The sequence below is a fragment of the Callospermophilus lateralis genome, chromosome 3, assembly GCF_048772815.1.
Source record: "Callospermophilus lateralis isolate mCalLat2 chromosome 3, mCalLat2.hap1, whole genome shotgun sequence".
Classification (NCBI taxonomy): domain Eukaryota; kingdom Metazoa; phylum Chordata; class Mammalia; order Rodentia; family Sciuridae; genus Callospermophilus; species Callospermophilus lateralis.
In genome coordinates this window covers 75,372,601-75,396,446 of record NC_135307.1, presented here as the reverse complement: position 1 = coordinate 75,396,446, position 23,846 = coordinate 75,372,601, and the positions used below count along the sequence as shown (strand labels likewise).

Genomic DNA, 23,846 nt, shown 5'->3' with positions numbered 1-23,846 from the left:
TCAATTTAGCATATAGTCAGGGCTTTTTTTTTTTTTTTTTTTTTTTTTCTCATATCGTATAAGAAAGTGACTTTCTAGTTTGGGACTTCCATTGGTATGTCCAGCAGGAGCAGTCCAGATCAAGTTCAACATCTGGGCATCAGCTACAGGTGGGAGCCCTGAAGGTATTTGTATGTGTACCTTCATTTATGTATCAGCTTCTCTAGGACACAGTTCTGATTTTCCCTTTTTGCCTTTGTCTTCCCACCATAGCCACAGTTTCACAGATTGAAAAAGGAAAATTTAAGCTTAATATCAGGTGGTTCTTAGATTGCATCCAACAGGGTGGCATCTGAATCCTGGAAAAAGACCTATGCTTTTAGTTAGAGTTCATCCCTGGCTAACACCTTACAGAATCTAGCGTCCCAATCGTTGAAATTCCTGACTTGGGTAAATGAAATGGTCAAGGCTCTCAGTTCTCTGGTTTGTTTTCTTCTTTATGTAATTTTGTTTTAATTACTGACAAGGGAAGGTGACTTACCACCACCCCAGGGAGAAGGGTTGGTAGGCTATGTTCTTAAGAACTGGGATCTCCTCTTTGTTCCTTAGTTCAAGCTGCAGGAAGGAGAGCTCTTTAGAGCCCTCCTGGGCTAGGCTCTAAGATGCTCTACAAACAGCAGCAGTGTGTGCCTGCCTCAAAGAACAGAAAGCCAGAGAAGCTTACATTTCCCAGGAATGCATCCAGAATAGCTCTTCAGGAAGGCCTAACTTAGCCTGGTTGTGAAATTGTATGAAGTCTTTTCCAGGAAAACTACTCCCAGTGACCTCCATTTTGATTAAATGAGTAAGGTAGGCCCTTCCATGCCTCTATCAGAGAAATTCTAGTTGTCAAAAGAGTTTTATATTAAATAAACTAGCACTGAAACTTTCCAATCTGAGACTTGTCCCTTGTGCTTCCTGACTCTTAGACACGCTGTTGTCAACTTGGCTTATAAATCATCCAGTCTGCAACACGATTCAGTGACTGAGGATTCTGTTTGACTTATCAGTAGATTTGGCCTCACTCAGCTATAAGGACCCTTGGTGAAATTTGGTCCAAGAGATTGCTTCATACTCCTTTGCGATGAATTGGGCCCAGTTGTGGCACTGGGTTAATCATACTTCTCTGAATAATGGTCATTACATTTTCTGAGCAGTGACTTAAGACTTCTCAAAGATGTGAGTAGTTATCATGAAACCCGATGACAAAGCGGTAAAATGTAGGTGGCTTGAAAGCTGGCACTGTAGCTATGATTACGGCTGCTCACTCGCAGAAGCATTAGCTCACTTCAACAGAAACAAAAGTATGTTGGAGAAGAAAGTCTGTTATAATAGCTCTGGGGTATCACACAAGGGAATGTACCAGACTCCTGAGCTGTTATGTCCTGGACTCTTGACCCAATATGGTAGTTTGAGTGGAGGAGGATGTAAAGGGTTAGTCGAATGTGCCTGGGAAGCCTTGTCTGTTTATGGTTAATGATGTTCCTAGCGACACTCTTTTGTCACAGTAGTTTGAAGGGATTCCAAGCATAGAATGAAGCGATTTCTAGCCTGAAATAACTGAGTTTGTTCCTAAAAAGCCATCGAATGCTCCATTCTAATTATTCAGAAATTCCCTTTCATAGGCCTTTGCATGACAGCAAGTCAAGACTCAGCCTCAGGAGTCATCCCAATCTTCTATGTCTTTGAGTGTCAGGAAATCATCCTCCATTCTCAGTCCCTGACTTGGTTTCGTCTGCCTAAGAGGCAGAGCCTGATTTCAGAGTTGGCAAGGCATCTTTCATCAACCTGGATATCGACTCAAAACATTGAAAAATTGGAAGGTTGCCACTTGTTTTGAAATGTGTGTGGTTGGTCAGTGCTTCAGAATACGGCACTTAGTAATCAACAGTACAGAATCTTGTGATGAACATGGTTAATTATTGGTAATACTTCATGGAAAACATGAATAACACCCAGCACTTCAAAGTATCTTGCAGTCTGTGATTATTCAGTTCTACCACTGATGGACTATTTTTTTTCTTTGTTTTAGGAGAAGATACAATGTAGGGAAGAGCTGAGACTTGGGAGACCTAAGTTCTAGTCCCCATTTCACCACATACTTGTTCTGTGATCTAGGCCTCCTGACTTAATGTTGTCAATCTGTAAAATGAGGTGTGGTGGAAAGAAAGATGATTCTGGAAACTTTTCAAAGATCCTATCCACTCAAAAACTCTGACTTAAAAGACAATGGGCAAATGCTTTGTTTTGGTTGTACTTAGCAAGGTCATAATTCTGAGGATTTCCAGTAATAACTACTATTTAATTTTAATTCTAGAATCCCAAACTTGGGGCTTATTTCAGGTGTGTTGGGGGAATTTCTATTATTCTATTTCTATTATCTAGCCAATATTTGGACCTTTTTGAGTGGTGATATTTTTGGTTGACATGCAAGGAAGAAGTTGAAGATATATCCAGCTATGTTCCATAGCTTAGAGGAATGATCAGCAGACACACCCCCACCAAAGAGATAGTGCCAGGTCCAGGATGCCCTTTATCCCACTGAGGCCTAGGGAGGAGGAAGAAAGATCAGGCTAGGTACTCCATTGACTTCCCTTGTAGGGGGGACCAATGTTACCTGGTTTTCCTGTCTCTGCAGAAGGGGCTGAAACAACATATGGCAATCTGCATTAAACCTACAAAGAAATTATCCTAAGGATGTAGACTCACTATATCTCGTTTTAACATTTTAACCAATTTTAAATTGGTTCTTTCCAAATTAACAGTGAACTGGTCATGCTCAGGCCATGGTTTCTTAATTTTTTTTTCAAGAACCCCTTATGGAAGCTATGGATGACCCTCTGCCCAGCAAACTACCCACATAGTCACAAATTGGGGTATAATTTCAGGGAATTCCTGAATGCCTTGAAGCCAAGGACCCCAAGTTAACAATCCCTTGTCTGAAGTAGAACCAAGGAACCCACCAGCAGGAATGTCATCACTAGCTCAAGATTTCTGAGTCCATTAATTTGCTGCCAAAATTAAGTAGTAACATCAAGATTTTTTTTTCTTTTGTTCTTCTGACCATCACCCTCTTCCTCTCTCTGTTCCACATCTTTTGTCCCCTCCTCATGTCCCCCTCTCATTTCTTTCCCCATCTCTTGCACATCTTGCACCAGATGTTCCAGCCTGGTTAAAAAGCCTCCGCCTGCACAAGTACGCCGCGCTTTTCTCCCAGATGACCTATGAGGAAATGATGGCCCTCACCGAGTGCCAGCTGGAGGCTCAGGTATGTGCTAGAAGGACCACCCCTCTACAAGGGTGAAGCTCAAGCCCCAGACAGGCCCAGGCCTATATCCACCCAGTAGCTTGCCTTGTTCTAGGGATACAGGGGGCCGGCTGCATCCCCTGGTGAGTAAGGCTGAGCTCTTGCCTCAGAGTCCAATAGGAGGCAGAAGACAAGCCTACAACCAAGGGGTCCTGAGGGTGTGAGGGCCAGAGAGAGTTAGGAAAAGATAGAATCTAAGTACACACTGGAAGTTCAAGGTGCGAGGGAGGAATCAATGGAGCCTCTGAAAAGTGACACTGGGTGAGGGTCCCAAGGAGTCGTCTCTTGCCGCTGTCTGGCTGGGCACAAGATCACGAGCCACTCAAACAGGAACAAACTTTATTTTTGAAACAACCGCCAAATACCACGTTTGTGTCCAGGAAGAATCCTGATCCACCCACGCGGCGTTCTGCCGGTTCCTTCCCGGACCCCCAGCGCCAAAACTTCCCCCGGAATTCCCTCCTACTGCACTTTCCCAACCAATGGGAACTCTCCAGGAGTCCCGCAGCAGGCCCAGGTAAACAGCAGGAGTCCGGTATCCATATGAATGTAATTTTTAACATAATCATATCATCTCAATGGCTAGCTGGCGTCACCTTTCAATCAAAAATGCCATGCATCATATTAATTGGCTGTGGCTCCCAGCAGTCTCTGCGTTGGCTTTCCTGGCTCTCTCCCTCTCTCTGCCCACCCAGGGCTTGTTTGAATAAGAACAAGTCCACTGTCTGCTGTCCAGTCCAGTCACATATCAGTTAACTACTGACTGGACCAGTGAATAAAGGCACCAGGTCATGCTTCAGACCTGCCCCAACACTTTTGCAGAATTACATTTTAAGCTAGTTTTCATTGAGATTGGAGTAAATTGTTCAAAATAATTTTTTTTTTCTTCTAAACTGCCTTGAATAGCATGGGAAAATGATTTAGAATTAGATTTCCCCAGGTTTCAGATTTCACTTTCCTTGTGAATGCCATAAAAGGACAAAGTTCCTCCTTCCTTCTAAAGCATCCTTCCCCAAGTACAGGATGCCAAAGGCCAGTCAACAGAACCCCTGAAACTAAGCATGTCTCCTACCATGCTGTGTTCTGGTCAATAGATCTGACCGATGTCTTTGTTTGCCTTGTTTAAGATGCTATTTGCATGTTTCAAATTGACCTCAGTTTTCTTTGAGCAAAGATTGTTAAAGAACTGATTTCCCCTGCAGGAAGAGGAGATTTGTACCATTTGGGGCATGGCTGGTCTGGATCATACCTCCTGGCAGATCTCTGGTTTCCCATTGCTTATTCTGTCCCCTCAGTTAACCTCTGCAGGCCTGGCTGAATACCAGTATTGAGAGCAAGACAAAGCCCAGAGTCACTGCACATTCTCCCAGAATGAAAGGCACTAATTTCGACTTCCTAACATTTCTCCTACTGCTTTTTGGATCTCGTTCACTCCTTGAGATCCCAGGAATTGATGAGAACCCTTTCAAAGAGCATTTTTGTGTTTGGGTCAGAGTTGAGAAAATAATCAAAGTCATCAGTCGTTCAACTTGAGAAAAAACAAAAAAAATAATTAACACAGAAGGCAAAGGGAAAGCCTGACACAAACTTTTCAGGGGAACTTAATTCACTTTAACCTAAAGTTAAGGCTTAAGGCTTAACAGAAATATACTCTCCCCATGTCTCATCTTAGACATCTTAGAAAGTGGGTTCATGTGTCACTTAAGTCTTAATATTTCTAAGTAAAATAGATGTTACTAGGGTGCCCATCTTTTCCTTTATTAAAAGAAATTCAACGGAAGAGTTGTACCAGGGTAGAGATCCTATATCTGCAAGCCAATGGAAAAGGGACCTTCAACTGGGGAATTTGCAGGATCTATAATCAACAAGTATCTGACAGAATCCTTAGGTTCTACACTGCTACAGATTTAAGAAGATAGAATCTACAATTCTGGGAATCCTAACATTTGTCTTAAATGATGAGTGAATTATGGATTTAGGTTAATTTTCTATTCTTATTTTCTTTATGGAAACAAAAAAAGGCCTGCAAACTAATTTTTTAAAAAGTCCCTGTTTTATAATACTCCATGTGGACTGTGTGGGGCTTTCCTATAAACGCAGGAAAGGTTTGAGAAAACAATGAATAGTTGATGAGGTTGGGACCCCAGGGAAAACAAGAGGGACTGTAGAAGAGGGTGTTTGACCTAAAATTATCTTCTAAGACTATTGAAGAAATGTCCTGCTGGGTGGAATAATTGGCTATTCTGTATCTCTCTGTCCTAAAGGTCACATGCAAAAGACACAGGCAAATGTGTAGCCAGGTGGAGTTAGAATATTTAGTAAGAAGATGTTTCTGACAGAGGTGCCAATGAGAGAGACATACATATCAACTACACGTGAACCCATAGGAACCAAGAAGACAGCAGATTACTAAGTAGCCTCTGAGGGTCTCTAAGTCAATTCTTAAAAATATGTTTTAATTAAATATTAATTACATTTAATTCCAGAATGTTACCAAAGGTGCAAGACACAAAATTGTCATCAGTATTCAGAAGCTCAAAGAAAGACAAAACCTCCTGAAGTCTTTGGAAAGGGTAAGTGTTCAGGGAGCAAGGGAACCTTTCTACTTTCATCATGGGAAAATGGACCAAGGAAAATTCTCAGTTGAGAAGGTTATTATCAGAGGTTAGAGGAAATACCATGCAGTTTCCTTAGCAAAGTCAGAAAAAGTGAAATGACTTTGACGTGAGGTTTCCTGGTTACACATGCTTCCTTGTATCCTGGGTCCAAGCTGTCCGTGACTGGCCATCCCCGGCCTCTGGTGAGATGCTGTCAAATTGCGTGTGCATCTGCCTCTGCTTTGTAAGCACTTGTAGAGATCTGCACACCAAGGGGTACTCCAGGTTCCACAGAGAGGATCCAATGCAATTGGGTGGGCAGATACAGTTGGCTCTCGAGAGAATGGTTTCAGATTTTAATTTAACAAGAAAATCAGTCCCCGCGACTCTGATAAGAACCATACTGAAAATGTAGAATGCTGGAAAAAGTTATTCTGACATTAAAAGCAGTTCTCAGGTGTCCACTCTCTTTTTGTTTGCTGCTCACACAGGTTTATTTTTTAATCTTGTATTTGGAGGTCATCCTGGTAAAATTATCATTTTTTAGGATGACGTATCTGTGATTTTATCTAATGGAGAGCCAGACACTGTTCTGAACACAAGCAAACCAGTGTTGCTTCTGTCCCTGGAGCTGCGGTTCTTGGGCATTGGTGTTGGGAGTGGTGGGTAGAAAGTTCTGTAGGTATTTGAAAGTTATAGTGTGTGTATGGTAACTTCTCAGTTATCCCATGGAGACTTTGAGAGGGAACAAAATATTGAGCTAGGCAGTCTCAAGCAAGTCTGATGAACACAAACATTTTAATGGAGTAGGAAATTTTAAAAACCTAGTCACAGAGATGTGAATGTGTGGAATTTTGCATATACAATATAAAGTTACATTTAGTGGTACATCATAAGTTATATATATATATATATATATATATATGTATGTATTTCTTTAGAAAATATGCATATTAACAGGCACAGTGGTGCATCCCTGTAATCCCAGCTACTCAGGAGGCTGAGGCAGGAGGATCACAAGTTCAAGGCCAGTCTCAGTAATTGAGTAAGACTCTGTCTCAAAAAATAAAAAGCTTAGTGGTAGCACACTCACTGAGCTAAACCCAGCACCACAAAAAATAAAAAATTAAAATTAAAAAAGGAATGTGCATACAAAGCATAGCAAAGAAAGTTTCTTTTAAAACCTCTAGATGGACAGACAAGTAGGAGCTATTCATATTCAGATGCACATCCACACATCCATGATTAAAGATATGCTCTTAAAATGCATTAAAATTATAAGTGAGGTCCCCAAGTGAACCCGAAGCTTTGTTGTTCGTATTTTACGTAAACTCCTTTGCCAAGAAGCTTGTCTAACTGAGTAATCTTTGCCATTTTTAATCTAAGAAATTGTTCTCTTTGGGGGAACATTCAACAGGCCAATTTACTGTTAGAAAAGTACAGCAATTATTTTGCATAAAGATTAAATTGCTAAGCATGAGGATGGAAGCATGATTTTTCCTTTCTTCTTTCTGGAGCATCCTTCAGGAATTCATTCATACCTCCATCGCTGAGGAAATGTACCTTCCACTTCAGAGATGAAAGATTAAATTGCTATTGCTTTATTGCAGTCTTGGGCCAAAATCAGAGCACTAGGGCAGCCAGGTAGCGCAGGTGGCCTGATCCATTTAGGCTTTGATAAGTCAGTGATGTACTATGTCCCAGAGTCACACCTAGAATAGAGCTGACTCCACATTCTAGTCAGTACTAGACTACTACTGACTGCCAGGTCCCTGACATGGGAATGTTAAAAAGATGCCACGTGTATAATGACTTTTCAAGGCTAAGAGGAAAGCAATACTGAGTTTGACTTCTTCGAGAGGGTGAAATCAAGCTTCAATAACCAGGTTGGCTCACTTCAGAATGCCTGAGTGTTTAGATGCTCTGCATACTGTCCCTTCTGGAGCTGGTGGCCTGTAGGTGGAGAGGAACCTCTCAGTATATGCAAAGGACTGAGCCCCTGGGGCCGGGAGGGCTGCCTCTCCTGCTTCTTCTGCCCTTTGAGGAGAGGGGTTGTTGATCACCTGTTACCACTGATGGCAAGTGACATTCAAATCAAGCATCCCCAGACACCCCTCCAGCTGACTGTGCTGTTGGAAATGTTGTCACCATGCCCTTGCCCCCTCCGGCATTCTTACCTCACATAGAACCCAGATTTCTAAGGAGATGGCTGGGACCCCGCCCGAAGCTAGTTCATAATCAGTAGTTGCCACAGATGGGCTCTGTGTCCAGAGCTCTTCCATTCAGTTCCTGAACACTTACCAAGCAACTACTTGCACTTGATTTGCCCCATCCACTGGAGGCTGGCCGTGAGTGGTAGGTGGTTCCTGCTCGAGGGTATTCTGGGGTCTGCACTGGGATGACCTCACAGCACAGTGTGATCAGCGTCATCCCCCAGGCAGAAGGGGGAATCTTCCTGGAATGAAGCAGGCCACGCTGCGCAGGTTTGGAGGGACGCCTTTCCAGGAGCTCGATGCTGCTGGGAGACTCAGGAAGAGACTGTGGCAGGGGCTTGATGGGACCTCGAACCACAGCAGAGGCAGTGAGGATGGAGACGGATGGGAGGCTCCCTGTAGAGGGCATTCAGGGATCATCAGGAGGTCTTGGCTTAGATGTTGTGGCATTTGGGGACAGAAATATAGGAGGAATGGGAAGAGCGTGTTCAGTTGAACTAAAATGGGAAGAGGGAGTTCAATTGAATGGGCTGAGTCTTGAGATGCCTGTGGGACACTCAGAGATGGCAGGTTGGTGACCAGAAGAACAGGTCTAGAGTCCAGGAAACAGCAAGATCTGAATGATCCAGTTGTGGTCCTCTGTACATAATTGGTAGTTGGCACTCCCCAGATGTGTGTGTCAAGTGAGAAGAGCCCTGAGGTATAACATACCAACAAAGACCCAGTGATAATAGGTGATGATGAGCCCTGAGCCATGCCCACAGGGACAGGAGAATGTTGGAATCAGGAATTCCATCAGGTGGCACAGATGTGACACAGTGAGGACTAAACATTGTCCCCTAGAACTGGCCATCAATTGGTCACTACAGCCATGTTGAGAAAAATTGCAGGAAAGGGGGGCAGACAGAAGCAGAAACCCACAAACCAGGACTGTGGATGTGTAGCAAGACACCAGGTATGGAGCTGTAGGCTTCTCAAACTATTTGATAGAAAAGGAACAAGCAACATCATGGTGGTTACCATTGATTTATTCAACATTTAATAAGAAAAAAAAGGTCTCCACATGCTTTGAGATATCATCTATTCTTTCCTATTGACTTCCAGATTGTGAAATGGAACCATTTATGAACCTGGAATTGTGGTGTGGAGAAAGGATCCCACATTTGTGTGTGTTCTCTCTGTCTCTCTCTCTCTCTTACTCTCTCTCTCTCTCTCTCTCTCTCACACACACACACACACACACACACACACACACGCACATATTCACCTAGTTCCATTTGTTTCCCCTTTGAGAGAGAAAGATGCTTCTCTGGAAGTCTATACCTTTTCTTTGGACTCTTCCAGATCTTGTTCTTGAGGTTGGATTTCATCAACTGCTGCAGAGAAACAGCAGTTAAATTTAATAGCACTAAGTAATAGATATTTCCAGAATAATAATGTTCTATATAGTACAGTGCATTTGATAACTTTAAAAAATGTTCCACACATATCAGTGCATCTGACCCTGACAGCAAACCTCCTAAGCTAACAAGACAGATGCTTGTTTTAAGAGGAGGAAGCTCAGATGAGTCCAAACTTCTTAGCAAGCCACCCTGGAAGAGCGCTCCAGCTTCATCGCTGGGCACCTTTCATCTGTCCTTTCTGTCCCCTCATGCTCTTCACTCTTCTTTTTTTCTTGAAGCACCAACGCACACAGAGACACACACAGTAGCAGTCAGGGGTCCCTCTTCTCTGTCCCATAGTTCCTTCCCTGCCCTGACACCAACATACTCTATGGGTCCCAGGAACCATCAGCATCTCAGGGTGATGACGTCTTTGCTTTTATATATCTCCAATGCAGAACAGCTCCTGGCTGATGTAGGGCTCAGCAGCTGATTCATGAAGGAAAAGAGAGAGAATGGATCTAAGTAGACTCAGGAGACCTGTTATATGAGAATCCAAATCCTTCTCACATGAAAGGAAGGATGGGGCCAGGGACACATCACATCAGTGCTGGGGACACTTTGGCTGCCAAACGCTCTCTTTTCCAGATGTTTTGTGCCTTGTTATTGTCACATGCTCAGGAAAGGCACTGAACCAGCCTTTCTGTAAGACCTAGGAAAGTCATGCCAGAGCTGGGCTTGTTGGACAGGAATTTCCTTCCTACTCGTCCACTGAGCAATCACTGGGCTGCTGCCTCCATGGACCAGATTCCCCATTATCTGCTTACAAATGAGCTCCTCGGCTCGGCACTTTTGAATGGGCATATTAGTTATTGGACAGCTTCATTTGCCTCTCTTTAATTTAGGATTATGTTTTGGGTATAAAGGGTGGAGAGAGGCTTGTCAACATGGAAAATTAATTCCCACAGCTAGTCGAGCATGCTAGGTTGGGTCCCATTCAGGCTGTTTTCCGCCTGCTTCTCAACGTGGGCACTTGGAGCTGAGTTCAGGGATTCATGCTTAAGAGGTAGGAATGCAACATGATGGTCACAATGCCCCCACCCTCTGGTGCTGACAGAAGCAGGGGTTTGGCTAACTGGTTGTTAGCCAAGTGTTATCTTTAAGACAGTGGTTTGAAGTCCATGGGGCAAAACAAAACTCCACATGATCCCTGGGAAGTTATATTTTACAGAGTGTCCAACATTATTCATCATGTTTGTGATTTTATTTTTTGGCACGGTTGCCCCAGTAGAAAACAAAAATGAGATTTGGACTTGGGGCATGGATGTTTTCTGTTTGAAGTTCAGCTCTGAGCATCACCCAAATCCTTTCTCCTCTCAACCAAGCCTTTTTGCCAGGTGACAAGGGCAGGTGAGGGCCCGGTGGCAGTCAACAGTGTCTCCAGCATTGCATGTGCTCACCTGAGTGGCAGACACAGGGATGGTACAGTGGGAACACATGCAATGCCATGCCCCTCAGCTTACCCATTCTCCCCTTGTGGGGCCACATCCCCTTTCTGTCTTTTCTTTCTTCTGCTTAGTACCGGGCTGGGCAGGAGCTTGGTACCCTCACAACACAAGTGTTGGACAGGTGCAGGAACCCAAGGGAGGGCCAGAGTCCCGCAGGCGGCACACAGGAGGGGCAGCAGGCACTCCCTGAGCATGACTTAGCTGGCTTGCCTCTTGTGCCCTGCCCTGCTCAGATCACCAGGCCCAAAGTCAAGGAAGTCATGCACACCCTGGCATCCAGATGCTTCCAGATGTTGGGAAGGGCTGGTCCTGGGGCAGCTGAGAATTAGAATGAGGAGCACACACCCACCAGTCTGTGTGCCCAGGGAAGGCAGTAGACTCTGCAGACCTTCTTTTAACAGACTGGACAGCAGCTCCAGCCAGGTTTGGGACACTTCTGGTGACTAATTAGAAATTCACTTCCTTCATAAAACCTTCATCCCAGTGAGGCTAAGGCACAACTCAGGCTCCACTCCCAGTCCTTCCAAACAACAAAGCAGGCCACCGCGGACGACAGGGTGTGGCTGCCCAGAACCGAAGCACATGAGTCCAAGGCTGCCGCCCTTGGCCTTCCTTTCTCTGCTCAGCTGATTGGAAAGGTTTGGGTGCAGGCATGATTGTGTTCCAGATGTTTGCATCCCATGGCGTCTTCGAGCAATTTTTTTTTTTTTTTTTCTCAGTAAGAGAGGATCCCAGGGACGGTTTGGGTACTCAGGGCATCAAGCTTTTCAAATTATGTCCTTCTATTCTGGGCTCTCAGAAGATAAAGGACTTCATTTGTAATCCAGGCCCTGGTTGGCAGTCCTTCTTGGGTCCCAGGGAGAGCAGGGAACAGCCCAGGCCTCCAACCACACTCCTCACCACCAGGGCCAGTCCATAGTTTGTCTGTCACTCATCCCAGAATCAACATTCCTTTTTCTAATAAGTAACAACCAGCACATCCAAGTAGGTGCAGAATGGCCCAAGTTTATTTTACAATAGAAAGACATGAATATGTGACTTATACACATTTTAGCATACATACCTTAAACATACATACCTTCTAAAACTGTTGCTCCCCTTCAGGAAAACCTTCCCTGATTTTCCATCTCACTTAGAATAATTTCTGACATCAGTGCCCCTGCCCTCAGGCCTTCATGACCCCTGGGGCCCCTGAGACCTCATTTCCCATGCCTCTGCCCTCAGCCACCCTCCTCCACTGCAGGCCACCTGCTGATCCTCGCACGTGCCCACCTCAGAGCCTTTGTCCTCTCTGTACCCTGGGATGCTTCTTCCTGGGGACATCTTCTAGTGTCACTCCCTCCAGAGAACTCCCCTCATGTCATCCCTGGCCTACACCCCAGACCCTGGCATGATGGATCTATCTCATGGTAGGATGTAGAGTTCCCGTGGGAATGCCAAAGGCTGTTCCCACCATATGCCCCTGCCTGGCATGCCCCTGCCTGGCATGGTGCTCGGTGCGTAGAAGCGCTCAACACATCATTCACAAAGCAGCACGTAACACAGGCGTTATAACCTGCAGCCATAAAAATACATCATTCAATTACCCAGTGAAGGAGGTACGATTATGATCCTCATTTGGTCCACAGGGAAACTGAGAGACAGAGAGGTGAACTCATTTGCACAAGGATACACAGCAGTGCCTAAATTCAAACTTGGGCATCTGCCCCCAGAGTCTGCTTTTAGTCACCGCTCTGTACTGCTAGTGTCACAGGCTGCGTGAAGGTGTACATGAAACAGAGTCCTTTATCTGGAATAAGACTTGTACAGGACACAAAGTCAACTATGACCCAACTTTGTGATACAAATTCTAAAAGGTATGAGTGTAAAATAAGAAACCCATTTTGCAGAAAAGTGTCGAAGGCAAGGAGAAGCAGTGGTCACTTGTAGACAGTGGGATTTTCAGGTGGTACATATTTTTCTCACTACACAAATTTGTATTTTCCAAATTTTCTACCCTGGGCTAATGTAAGAATGATGAAATAAAAGTAGAAACTTGTCTGAGGCTCACACTGAGGAAGAGGTCAGCAGCTGTGAGTTCTGAGAACAGCTCAGAGCCGGGGAGGTATGCAGGTGGCACTCACTCAGAATCTAACACAAGTCTTCTCCCTGCCTGTCCAGGACATCATCGAGGGGGGCAGCCTGCGCATCCCCCTCCAGGAACTGCACCAGATGATCCTGACTCCCATCAAGGCCTATAGCTCCCCGAGCGCCACCCCGGAGGCGCGCCGCCGGGAGCCTCCAGCCCAACACCAGCCCTCCCTGATGGGCCCTGAGAGCCAGAGCCCTGACTGCAAAGACAACACAGTGGCCACCAGCGCCTCTGCCAGCGCCTCGGCTGGGGCCAGCGGCGGGCTGCAGCCACACCAGCTGAGCAGCTGTGATGGGGAGCTGGCTGTCGCCCCCCTGCCAGAGGGGGACCTGCCTGGGCAGTTCACACGCGTCATGGGGAAAGGTATTCTCTTTCATACCACTAAGCAGAGCTCCTGAGGGGCTCCCGGGTGCTGGGTAAACTGCCTGTCCACGTCGATGGCGGGACCTGTGTTTTCCAGATAGGAAAGTGGGGCTCAGGGTCAAGCCATGCAGAGTGGGACTCTAGGCTCTGAGCCCTGCAGGCTAGGGGACACTGTGTCGGCCCTCTCACTAGAGCCCACTGGACCAGGGGCCCTGGGAGAAGAAGGTGGGATGGATCCTGAACAAGTAGACTTCAGGAACAAACCGCTTGGCAGCTCGTCCCCCCTCCAAAGCCATAGTGATAGGAGAGGAGAGAAAAGCAGCAGAATAGAGCTGCTGAGTGCAGAGGCCAGAACGCTCCCAGAAAAGGAATGCCCAGCCCACAGAGGCCCCGCCTCCCTCACCTCTGGAAGCATTGCAGAGGTGATCTGGGGAACTCTCAGCACAGAACCATTTTGTTCACCTTCTCCAAGGGCTGTGTTTACGTCCTCCCTTCAGGTCTGATCCATGGTACAGAATGCTCTCGTGCTAAGAGCTTGTGGTTATCTAGCATTTACCATGGTTGTCAGTACTTCCCTGGGCAGATTGCTTAATCCTCCCAACATCCTATTTTACAGAGGAGGAAACTGAGGCACAAGGCCAAGAAGCCCACCTGGGCTTGCTCAGCTGAGGCAGGGCTGGGATTTGAACTCGGCAGCTTCTCCACCTACCCACCTGGGTACCGCCATGCCTTCCAATTAGCTAAAGATGGAGCAGACTTGACTTCCATGTGAAGGGACCCCCATGGACTCTCCTGGCACCAGCCTCTTCAGGCTGCCTCCGCTGCCCTTGCCACCTCCATTCTTTCCAAATAGAAATGTCTTTGAGTTTTCAGAAGCTTATGTACTCTCTTACTTCTGAGCCTTTGTGCCTCTTTTTCCCTCTGTCTGGGACCTGGACTACTAATAGTCCATATAAGCCTGAAAGATAAATGCAAAATAGCATCTTATCCCAGTGGATGCCGCATTGCAGGCCCTCACCTCAGAGTTCATTTGGGCAGTGTATAACCTGCACCTCTGTACTGCCTGGAACATTCCTTCCCTCAGCCCTTTCTCTTCACCTATGTTATGTCTCATCCTGCAAGTCTCGGCTGAGTCCTCATTTGGGCCAAGAAGGCTGCCTGATCCCCTGGACTGGGTCAGGTTGCCCTCTCATAAGCCCCAAAGCCCCTTTACTCTCTGTTTTAGGCCAGTTCACACTGGATTGCAGTTGTCTGACTGCTTGACTTGTGTCCGCATTGATATGTAGACTGTTAGACCATTTCTCACAGCTACTGAATACCCTGCAGGTGACACAGTGCTTGGCTATTGGTGGGTGCCTGACAAGTGAGGGATGACATTAGTCTCTGCAGCTTGCTTTACCGTGGACTGTCCAAGTGCACCATGGCCATGCTGCGTGCATGTCTGTGGGGCAGGATGGAATTCATGGCATCACCCTTGGGTGAAAGCACCCATGATGCCCAGACTACTCTCTGTCTTTCTCAGGGCTCAGACCCTTATGTCCATGTCCTTAAAAATGTCCAATATTAGAATAATTTGTGTGTGATGGGATGCTTTACAGGAAATCTTGAATATTTTTTAAAATGTGGAGATAGCATTCTTTTTCTTTGGAAGGAGAAACCGGTTTTTTTTCCCTTTATTATCCTATATCTCAGACCATTTTAAAGAACCAACTTTTCACTGTTAGACAACTGAGCCATGTAGTTGCAATAGGAAACATTCCCCCCACCCATGAAAGTCCTTTAAAAAAAAATCCATAGCAATCTGATTCAGAAGGAGAGGACTTCTGGCTTCCCTTGGGTTCGATGGCTAGGGTAGGCCCTCATCCTCTGCACCTCTCATGGGGGGCAACAGCCACCTGAGCATGTAGTCCAGCACCCCATCCTATGTGGAGGTCAAGGGTGGGCTCAGCCCTCAGGAGACCCACACTCCTTTGGTTCTGTTTACATTTTAACTACGGTATAAAAAGTTATGAACCAAATTTATGCTCAAATTAAAATGATGAAGATTGAAAATCAACCCCTCTCCCAAGCTTTGCTATCTTCCTCCTGAGCAACAGTCACTGTAAAGTCCAGGAATGTCCTTTCAGAAACTTTATCAACATGTATAAGCATGTGGATGTCCATGTTTACATACAGAGATCTTCTCTTCTGCAACTTGTTTTTTTAAATAGCAAATGCATTGGATGTTTCTATCAATTAAAATAGCACCATTGCATTCTTTTTTAAAGATTGTATACTGTTGCACTGTATGCACAAACCATAGTTTGTTTATCAGGGTCTCTCCCTATCAATGAATGAATAGGTTTTTGTTATTACTCACGGTGCTATACTGAAAACCTATGTAAAAAGATGTGGAATAAATGGAATTCTGTGACTGATCGGTTGGAAAGAGGAAGAAACCAAATAGGATGCCCAGTTTTCAATCTTGATCTGCTTGAGTGCCAGATACCCTTGCTTGTCTGACTGACTGCTCCTGACCTGCCACTGTGGCTTGAAAATGCCACTTGCAAAGCCAAAGCCCTTGTGGCCTCTAGGATGAGGGCAGAGTGGCCACCATATGTGACCATGAGAAGCCCAGTGCCTGTGTGTATTCTACCTGCAGACTAACTTCTCTGTCTTCACTAGAACTTCCTTGGGCGTGCAGGTAAACCTGTGTGTGTATAAATGCAGGCACCATTTAGAGAAAATAACCCTCCAGCGACTGAGTGGCAGGTTTCCGGCTCCTGTGCACGCCCACACGCCTTGCAGCCTAAAGGAGGTGCCAGACTCTTTCCTCCACAAACACCACTGCCTCTCCACCTGGCAAAAGAAGGGTGTGGTTCATTCATAAAACGATAGAGGCTGCTCTCCCACAGCATCAGAGGACTTTGAGTGCTTTGATGCCCCCTCATACAGAGCCACTTGCAAGGACCGAGCCCAGGAAACTGCTGTTCTTCCTATCACCGAGTGTGTGTCTCCGAGTGTGTGTGTCTCCGGCTGATGGCACAAGGCTTAATATAGAATGGTATGACTGGAATTAACCCAAGGGGCTTCTCGGGGCGAGGGCTCCAGCGGTGACCAAGCCTTTGACTCCTGTGGAATGAGGAGCCTCCTGGCCTTTTTACGTAAAGCCACAGGCACACATACCTCTCAAGATCTTGGTCGTGAAAGGAAATCAGAGGCAGATCTCTGAGGCTGGAAGGGGGTGTGCATTGTCCTAATCTATCACCATCATCATTTTCTCCTCCTTCTTCTTCCTTCACAGTGTGCACACAGCTCTTGGTCTCCAGACCTGATGAGGAAAATATAAGCTCCTATTTACAGCTCATAGACAAGTGTCTAATTCATGAGGTGAGTAGTGACTGGTTTCACCAACCTCTTGTCCTCATTGCTTAGAAATTCTTCTCAGAGTTTTCTGTGATATGATTGTTTTAGTCTCCAACAAATTGTTTGGGGGAGGGGTGGATGGTCATTAGTAATAGTTCAGGCAGAACTAGGCGATAGCTGCCTCAAACCCAGACACAGCTCTATATTACCATAGATTCACCCCGAATGAGAGCTTTGCTGTCAGGGAAATGCCTGAGAGGACTCCTGACTCCAGAAGAATCCCTGAGTGGCCAAGCGTGGGTAGTTGACACAGAGCCCTGCCACCTAGCCCTGGGTGTTTTCAAGTCTTTTTTAATATTGCGTGTTGAAACATTTTGCCTTTTAGTGCAGGGAAACTGGGAGAGGGAGAGAGAAAGTATACCAAATAAATAATGGATGTGTGTTTGTATATGTGTGTGGATTGACAGCTGTTTGTTTGGACTGTGGTTTTTATAGGAACTGTATTTGCCATATGTCCTTTGGAAGGAGGACTTAGGCAGCTGAGGCTGTGCCTACCGCACTGTCAGAGTGCAGTTTTCCTGTACAGAGCTGGGCAGACTCCTGGGCACGTCTGGGCTGGTGGAAACATAGGGAGGAAGAGTTGGGCCTGAGATCCTGGCATCCAGTGGTTCCTTGGTCACACACACCCATGCACAAAGAGTTAGACAAGCTCTAGGCTACAGAAAACTCAGAACCAGAGAACCTAGGGTGGTGAGGTCTTTTTTCATTTTGGTGGTTAAACAGCCCCTGAGCCTCCTCACCTCTGCTTGGCAGCATTCAGAACCCAGGAGAAAATGCCCAGCACAGCAGCCTGGCCTGGTCCATTCCCCAATTCCATTCATGCTTCCCACCTTCCAGGCTGCCAGACAGGCCTTGGACCATTGAAAGTCTCTCTTCAGTTCTCAGGGGCCTCTGCCATGTCCATGATCAGATGCTGCCTACCCCCACATGCAGGTGCACAGTCTTCCCCGGGATTCATCCCAGTCACTCTCAAACCTCCATCCTCACGGTGCCTTCTCTGGGCAGGGTGAGCTCTTCTGTGCCCCATTCACTCCAGCCAAAGCCCTTTGTCACAATGTGAGCAACACCATCAGCTGCCTGGGTTGGGAGCTCACACACAAAAACTTCTTTTTCTTTCTTTCTTTTTTTTTTTTTCTCTTTTTTTCCTCTGCAGTGGTTTCCCCCAGAGCAGCCAGGCACTATGTAATGATCGCCAAAGCCTAAAGGGCTTATTTGTATATTTCAGGAAGAGACAAGGCCCCTCCCACAGCCCCAACTATTTCCAATTTTACTATTTCCAATCCTGTCACTGCCCTTGTTTTTAGTAAAAAAAAAAAAAAAAAAAAAAAATGACTGAAAGAAGAAAAGGCAAGATCACATTGAAGGATGTTGTAACTCATTCTTTCTGTAGAAATTTATTGAGTGCCTAGGCCCTGTCCCTCGCTGGGTGGCTTAGGGTGTGAGGTGAGACAAGCAGAAAACAGGTCATCACACACATGTCAATAAAGCCCTTGATAAGATCCTCCCCTCACATCCTGGAGCTCAGGGAGAGGATGGTAGGCACCTAACCCAGAGCTGAAACCAGGGCGTTTCCTCAGAGGAGCATCTCCAAGCTGAAGCCCCCAGGCCAGCTCCAGAGCTGCTGCGGTGAAGACTCAGTAAGTCAGTGACAAGGGCCCAGGCAGAGGCGGTGTCTGGAGAGCTCTGTGTTGTCTTGGGGAGGAGGACCTTCATGGGTGGGTTTGGGAGGATTTATACTTCTGAAAAAGCAAACCGGAACTCTGCTTCCTCTCCCACGCCCACCCTCAGCGCTGAGACTTCAAGATATGCCAGGAGGAGGTGCCTTCCACCTCACCTCCAGTTGATGAGCCCATGAGACTAAAATAATGAATCCTCCAGCTGCCTCTTTGAGCAACCTGTGAGCCTCCTAACTGGTCTACAGCAGCCCCAAAATGTCGGCCTGAGGCCTCTCACGTTCCTGCCATCCTTCATGTCCTCCCTGGGCACCCTTGACTCTCATTTTTCTTTCCCCCTTTCCTCCCTGGCAGCCCCAAGTGACCCAACGCAAAGACGGCACTGTGTGGTCTCATCTGCTGACTGCTTAAAAGGGACCTTTCTCCTGTGGGAAGGAAGGAGCTTGTGACACGTCCACTACCCTGAATTCATGTCAGGATGGAGGGGCCTGTGCTGGACTTTGAGAGGGAAAATGTTGTTCAAGGCTCTTTGTTATTATTTTAGTTTGAGAGAGTGCAAAAGCTCTGAATGGTTTTCCACAGCCGGGGGTCATTCTGTGTGGTCGGAACACACCCTCCCTGGGAGGCCCCCCGCTGAGATACAGGCCTGGGCGGGGGGGGGGGGGGGGGGGGGGGCCGCGTCAAAAGAGGGGAAGGTGCTGACTAAACCTGGAGCCCTCCCTTCCAACTTCCTGGAATAGAAAAGGAAGCACAGGGAAATTTTACTTCTGAGAGCACTTTGATTCCTGGATTATGGTTCCACTCTTCTCTGGACTTGCTGTCTTGAAGTGGCTCCAGGAAGATGGGTTCTTGTCCCTTTATGAGCCTTTTCATCCAACACATAGACTGTAGGACACATCACACAGTCATCTTCCTTCAGACAGAATTATGGGTCTGGGCCTGACAGGGACCGGGGACTCGGAACTGGCTGGCTGGTGGTGTCTGGGTAGCCTGTAGGCATGCAGTCTTCTCTTCCCTGCCAGACAGAGGCAGCTGCTCCCCAGCCCAACCAGAGATGCCAGTGGAGGGGGTCGTGGTGAGATGTCATGCCTCACAGCCCCCAGCAGATGCCCTATAATGGAGCACTACTTTTCAGGCACAGGAACCAGTTTTCAGAAATCCCTGGAGCCAGCCAGGCCCTAGCTCTGGCTTGTTGGCTTGAGAAGACCCAGCCGCACCCTCTACCCAGTCCTGCCAAGGGACTGGCTCCTCTCTGTGCCCCAAATTAAGGGAGCCTGACACCCCCAATAGTGAGTAAGCCGACTTTTCTGTGGAGGAGTAAATAATTCATCTTTTTGGATGCTGTTTGCCACCATGAGAGATGTCATGTACATAATGATAATCCTTAGAAGGACATCTATAAAATGGGCCACTTACTCCTTCGTCACTTGGATGCTCAGGCCAGTTGTCCTTCAGGCTGGCTCCAGACCAGCTCAGTATTGTAGGTTCGAGACTTTGAAGTTGTTTGATTTGTGCTGCTGATGGAGCCTAAAGATCATTGTTGAATGTCAAATGTGAAGAACGTGCATAGACCACCCCAAAGGGTGGGTTATAGCATCTGGGAGCAGCATGTAGTGAATCATTGCTAAGAGCAACATTCGAGATATTCTCTGTATTTTCCATATGTTGTCTCATTTCATCCTCACAGTGGCCCTTTGAGCAAGGTATCACTACCCTCAGTTGCTGGAAGGAACTTGGTCTTGGGTAGAGGAACTTGCAAGGGATTCATGCCCTGCTCATCTACATCCAGAGCCCTTCTCTGACCCCCTGAGCTAGACTCTCTTCCCCAAGTCACCTTGAGCAACACAGCTGCATCTTGTGTCCTCAACATTTGGCTGAATCAACTGGTCAAAAGCAGATTTATCCCCTCCTTTCAGTAATCCAGCAGAAATGCCTGCGTGCGTGTGTGTGTGTGTGTGTGTGTGTGTGTGTGTGTGTGTGACACTCAGTGAGCATCACCCACAAATAAGACACCATAGAAGAGAACCCTGTCCTCCCCTTCTAGCCATGTTCCTCTAACTCCAGTGGAGCACAGAGGGCTCAAGTCAGGTAGCCCTCCTTGGTGAATATGCCCCATGGCATCTGGTTAAGATCACCCAGGAGGGAGGGGTTTGCAAGCCGTCTGTCACATTACCATAATGTGAATAGCATCTTTTTACTTTTGTCCACAGTTCTCCTGTTTTTAGGTCCTTAGAAGATTAAGCTTCCTCAGGGGGGAAAAAATAATAATAAGCTGTCATTTTTTTTCTTCATTTAAGGAATCTGTTTCCTTTATGGGGACTTGTCATTTAGTCCATTACTCTAAGTAATATTTTATTACTACTTAAAGGCTTTCATGCCTTATTGACAAAACCACTTGGGAGTGTTATCTCTGTCATCGTTACTGCTGATCAATCAAGTCAGGTGGATTCCCCACCACATGCGTTCTAGGCCACAGTTCCAGGTACTTGAATGGTGTATGTTAAGTAAGGTCTTCGACATCTAGGACCACCATGTGTCCCTGCTCTACCTGCACAATCACCAGGGAACTTGCTCCAAACTCAAGCTCCCTTGACAACCTTCCAACTCTATTCAGTGAGGTTCTGGAGTGTAGGAAGGGGCCTAGGAAGCTACATTTGATAGTCTCCTTGGCTGATTTAATATGGTGTGAATTTGAGAGGCCCTGCCTTTGGGGACTCATGACACTGGACTGTGGTGAGTGCAAAGACTTTATATAAAAGGACACATGATGCAGATACAAACTGTGGGGCCAAAGGCCAAACATCCACACACACTAATTTTTACTAGGAAAGACTTGAGAGGGCATCTTATCTACCTATTTTCCTAAACCATGACCAAGGTTTAGGTGCCCTGGGACTTTCTGTAGGGCATAGAGCTGCTTAACTAGAGATGTCTCAGCAAAGCTCTAAAGCGCAGAACATCTATTCCATTCTCTGAAGCTCTACAGATCACTCCAGGGTCACCACACACCATCAAGCAGATTGATTTTTGGAGTGGTTTAGAATTTCCATTGATTATGAAAATGCAGGGAGCCTGCAAAAGCTGGAGTATTCAACAATCAATTTTGCAATTCATTCTTGGTTAATGAGTAGGGTTCAGAGACAAGTCCACACTTCAGAAGGGGAAGGTGGTACCACCTGCCAGAAATGCAGCCAAAAATGAGGGTTGTCAACAGCTTAATGCATGGACCTTACCAGGTGCCTCCAATGCCAAATAACTTGAATCTTCAGCACAGGTGGCTCCCAAATTAAATGGTTGTTTGGACCAGGGTGAAAACAGGTGAAGAAAAGGCAACCGCAGAGACACTGATGTTTTCTCTTATTAATTGCATGTTTTTCCCTCTAATGTCAGGCTGCGTCACCCATTTAAAAGTCCTGTTTGTTTCTGCAGGCATTCACAGAGACGCAGAAAAAAAGATTGTTGTCATGGAAACAGCAGGTGCAGAAGCTCTTTCGGTCTTTCCCTCGGAAAACCCTCCTAGACATATCAGGATATCGACAGCAAAGAAAGTATGTTGGGATTTCACTCTTTGTGATACTCGGTGGTTCCCCGGGGTCCCACGGGCTGCCTCTGTTCCTGGGGCAGGAATATGGCGGGTGTCACTCCTTCCCTGTGGGGACTTCCAGAGTTACAAATCGCATTCGTTAAACAGGTGGGGCTGGGAAAAGGCTGTTAGGGAGAGCATTCCCAGAAGAAGAGCTGAATGTGAGCTTTTGTAACTCAATTTACATTGTTAGAATGATATTAGTCTAGACAAGCCTGGGAAGGGAGAGTGGATACGACTTAATGAATGCCAGCAAAACACAGGTGCTTGATCCACAAAGGGGGTCTAAGAGTACAAAAAAGGGCTCTTCTACCAGTACCTTAAGTGGTATGCAATTTTTTTTTTATCTCCCTTCTAGCTGCAGACAAGCTAATTATAGTCGGTGGCAGGGTGAAGAGCCCAAGTGCTAGTCTATTTTGGTCTGAGCTGCAGTCTAATAGTGGAGCAGTACCATTCTTGATTTTTTTTTCATAATACTTCAGCTTCTTGGATGCAGTTAAAAATAAGCCTGGTTGTGCTTTAGAACCTGTTCCCTTAATATGACTTTAAGTTGAGGAATCCAAAATTGCATATTAAAAGTGAATTGGAATGAAAACTTACAAGAGAAATTAATGGGGGGGTGAGTTGATGCTTGAACAATGGTAGGGGTCTCGTTGGGAATTAGGGGAGTGATAATACAAACATCCTAAAAAGAATCAACATTCTATTTACATTCAAAAATATGAACAGATAATGTCTTCCCTTGCAACTAACAGGTTCTGTTAGGTGCACAGCCATCTCATTTCTCAGTGTATATATAGAAGCTCTGTGTTGTTAAAATGCGGGGCATTTATTTGCATAAGTGTGCCTTCAAACATCACTGTTTTGTATTATTTAAGGGAGGTAAGACCAGCTGTAGTTTGCAAAAGTCTTCATGAACTATTTATTTTAAAATGAAAGTGTTATCACATTCCAGCATATAGCACTGTTATTTATTAAACAAACATTTATTTAGCACGTACTATGTGCCAAGTGGTATCCAAGCACTTAAAAATATCAATACATTTCATCCCTGCAACAACCCTATGAGATAGAGCTGCTATTATTAACCCCAATTTACATATGCGTTGGTAGGCAGGGGCACTCAGGATTTGGACCAAGCAGGACAGCGCCAGCCCTGGATTAGTGCTCTTCACCACTGCTGAGCCAGGCAACTCTCATGGTCTGAGGCCGATATGCAGAAAGGAACACTATTGCCAGCTTCCTGGCCCTAAGCCATCTGGGGTTGCCAAGCCCTGCTGGGTTGGGCTAGACCACCTCTGTGCTCTTGAGGATTCCCAGTGACCCAGATGAAACGCAAGGCCTGCTCCTCATCCTCCCTTTTTCTAAGGGCAGCATCTTCTCCCAAGTAAGGGAAAGGAGGCTCCAGACCCTGCCTGCAATTCTAGGCCCCAAGGAAGCAAGATCCAAGAAGACAACTTTCAGAGGTCGAAGTGAAAGATAGGCTCTTTGTTCCTTCTCCCCAAAGTCTCATCCTCTGCCTCTGCCAGCCCTTCTTGTCCTTGATCCACATCCTTGATTCTCGGGACAGGGCAGGGGCATTAACCTTAACCGTCCAGAGTATTAACTAGCTGTTGCTTGGGTTGGAATAATGCAAAGCTTGCCAGGTTGGAGTCCTGATGGTCCT

The 23,846-nt window shown here is 46.2% G+C and overlaps 1 protein-coding gene across 2 annotated transcripts in view; it reads left to right on the top strand.

Annotated features, from left to right (window-relative positions):
* The window catches only part of Samd4a (sterile alpha motif domain containing 4A), a 209,572-nt gene that overhangs the window by 164,608 nt on the left and 21,118 nt on the right, over window positions 1-23,846 (top strand). For both annotated transcript variants that reach the window (XM_076850474.2, XM_076850473.2), the window contains 5 exons: window positions 3,177-3,286; window positions 5,812-5,898; window positions 13,186-13,519; window positions 16,803-16,888; window positions 22,027-22,145. In XM_076850474.2, coding sequence (XP_076706589.1) covers window positions 3,177-3,286; window positions 5,812-5,898; window positions 13,186-13,519; window positions 16,803-16,888; window positions 22,027-22,145 — 736 coding nt within the window. The remainder of the gene's footprint in view (window positions 1-3,176; window positions 3,287-5,811; window positions 5,899-13,185; window positions 13,520-16,802; window positions 16,889-22,026; window positions 22,146-23,846) is intronic.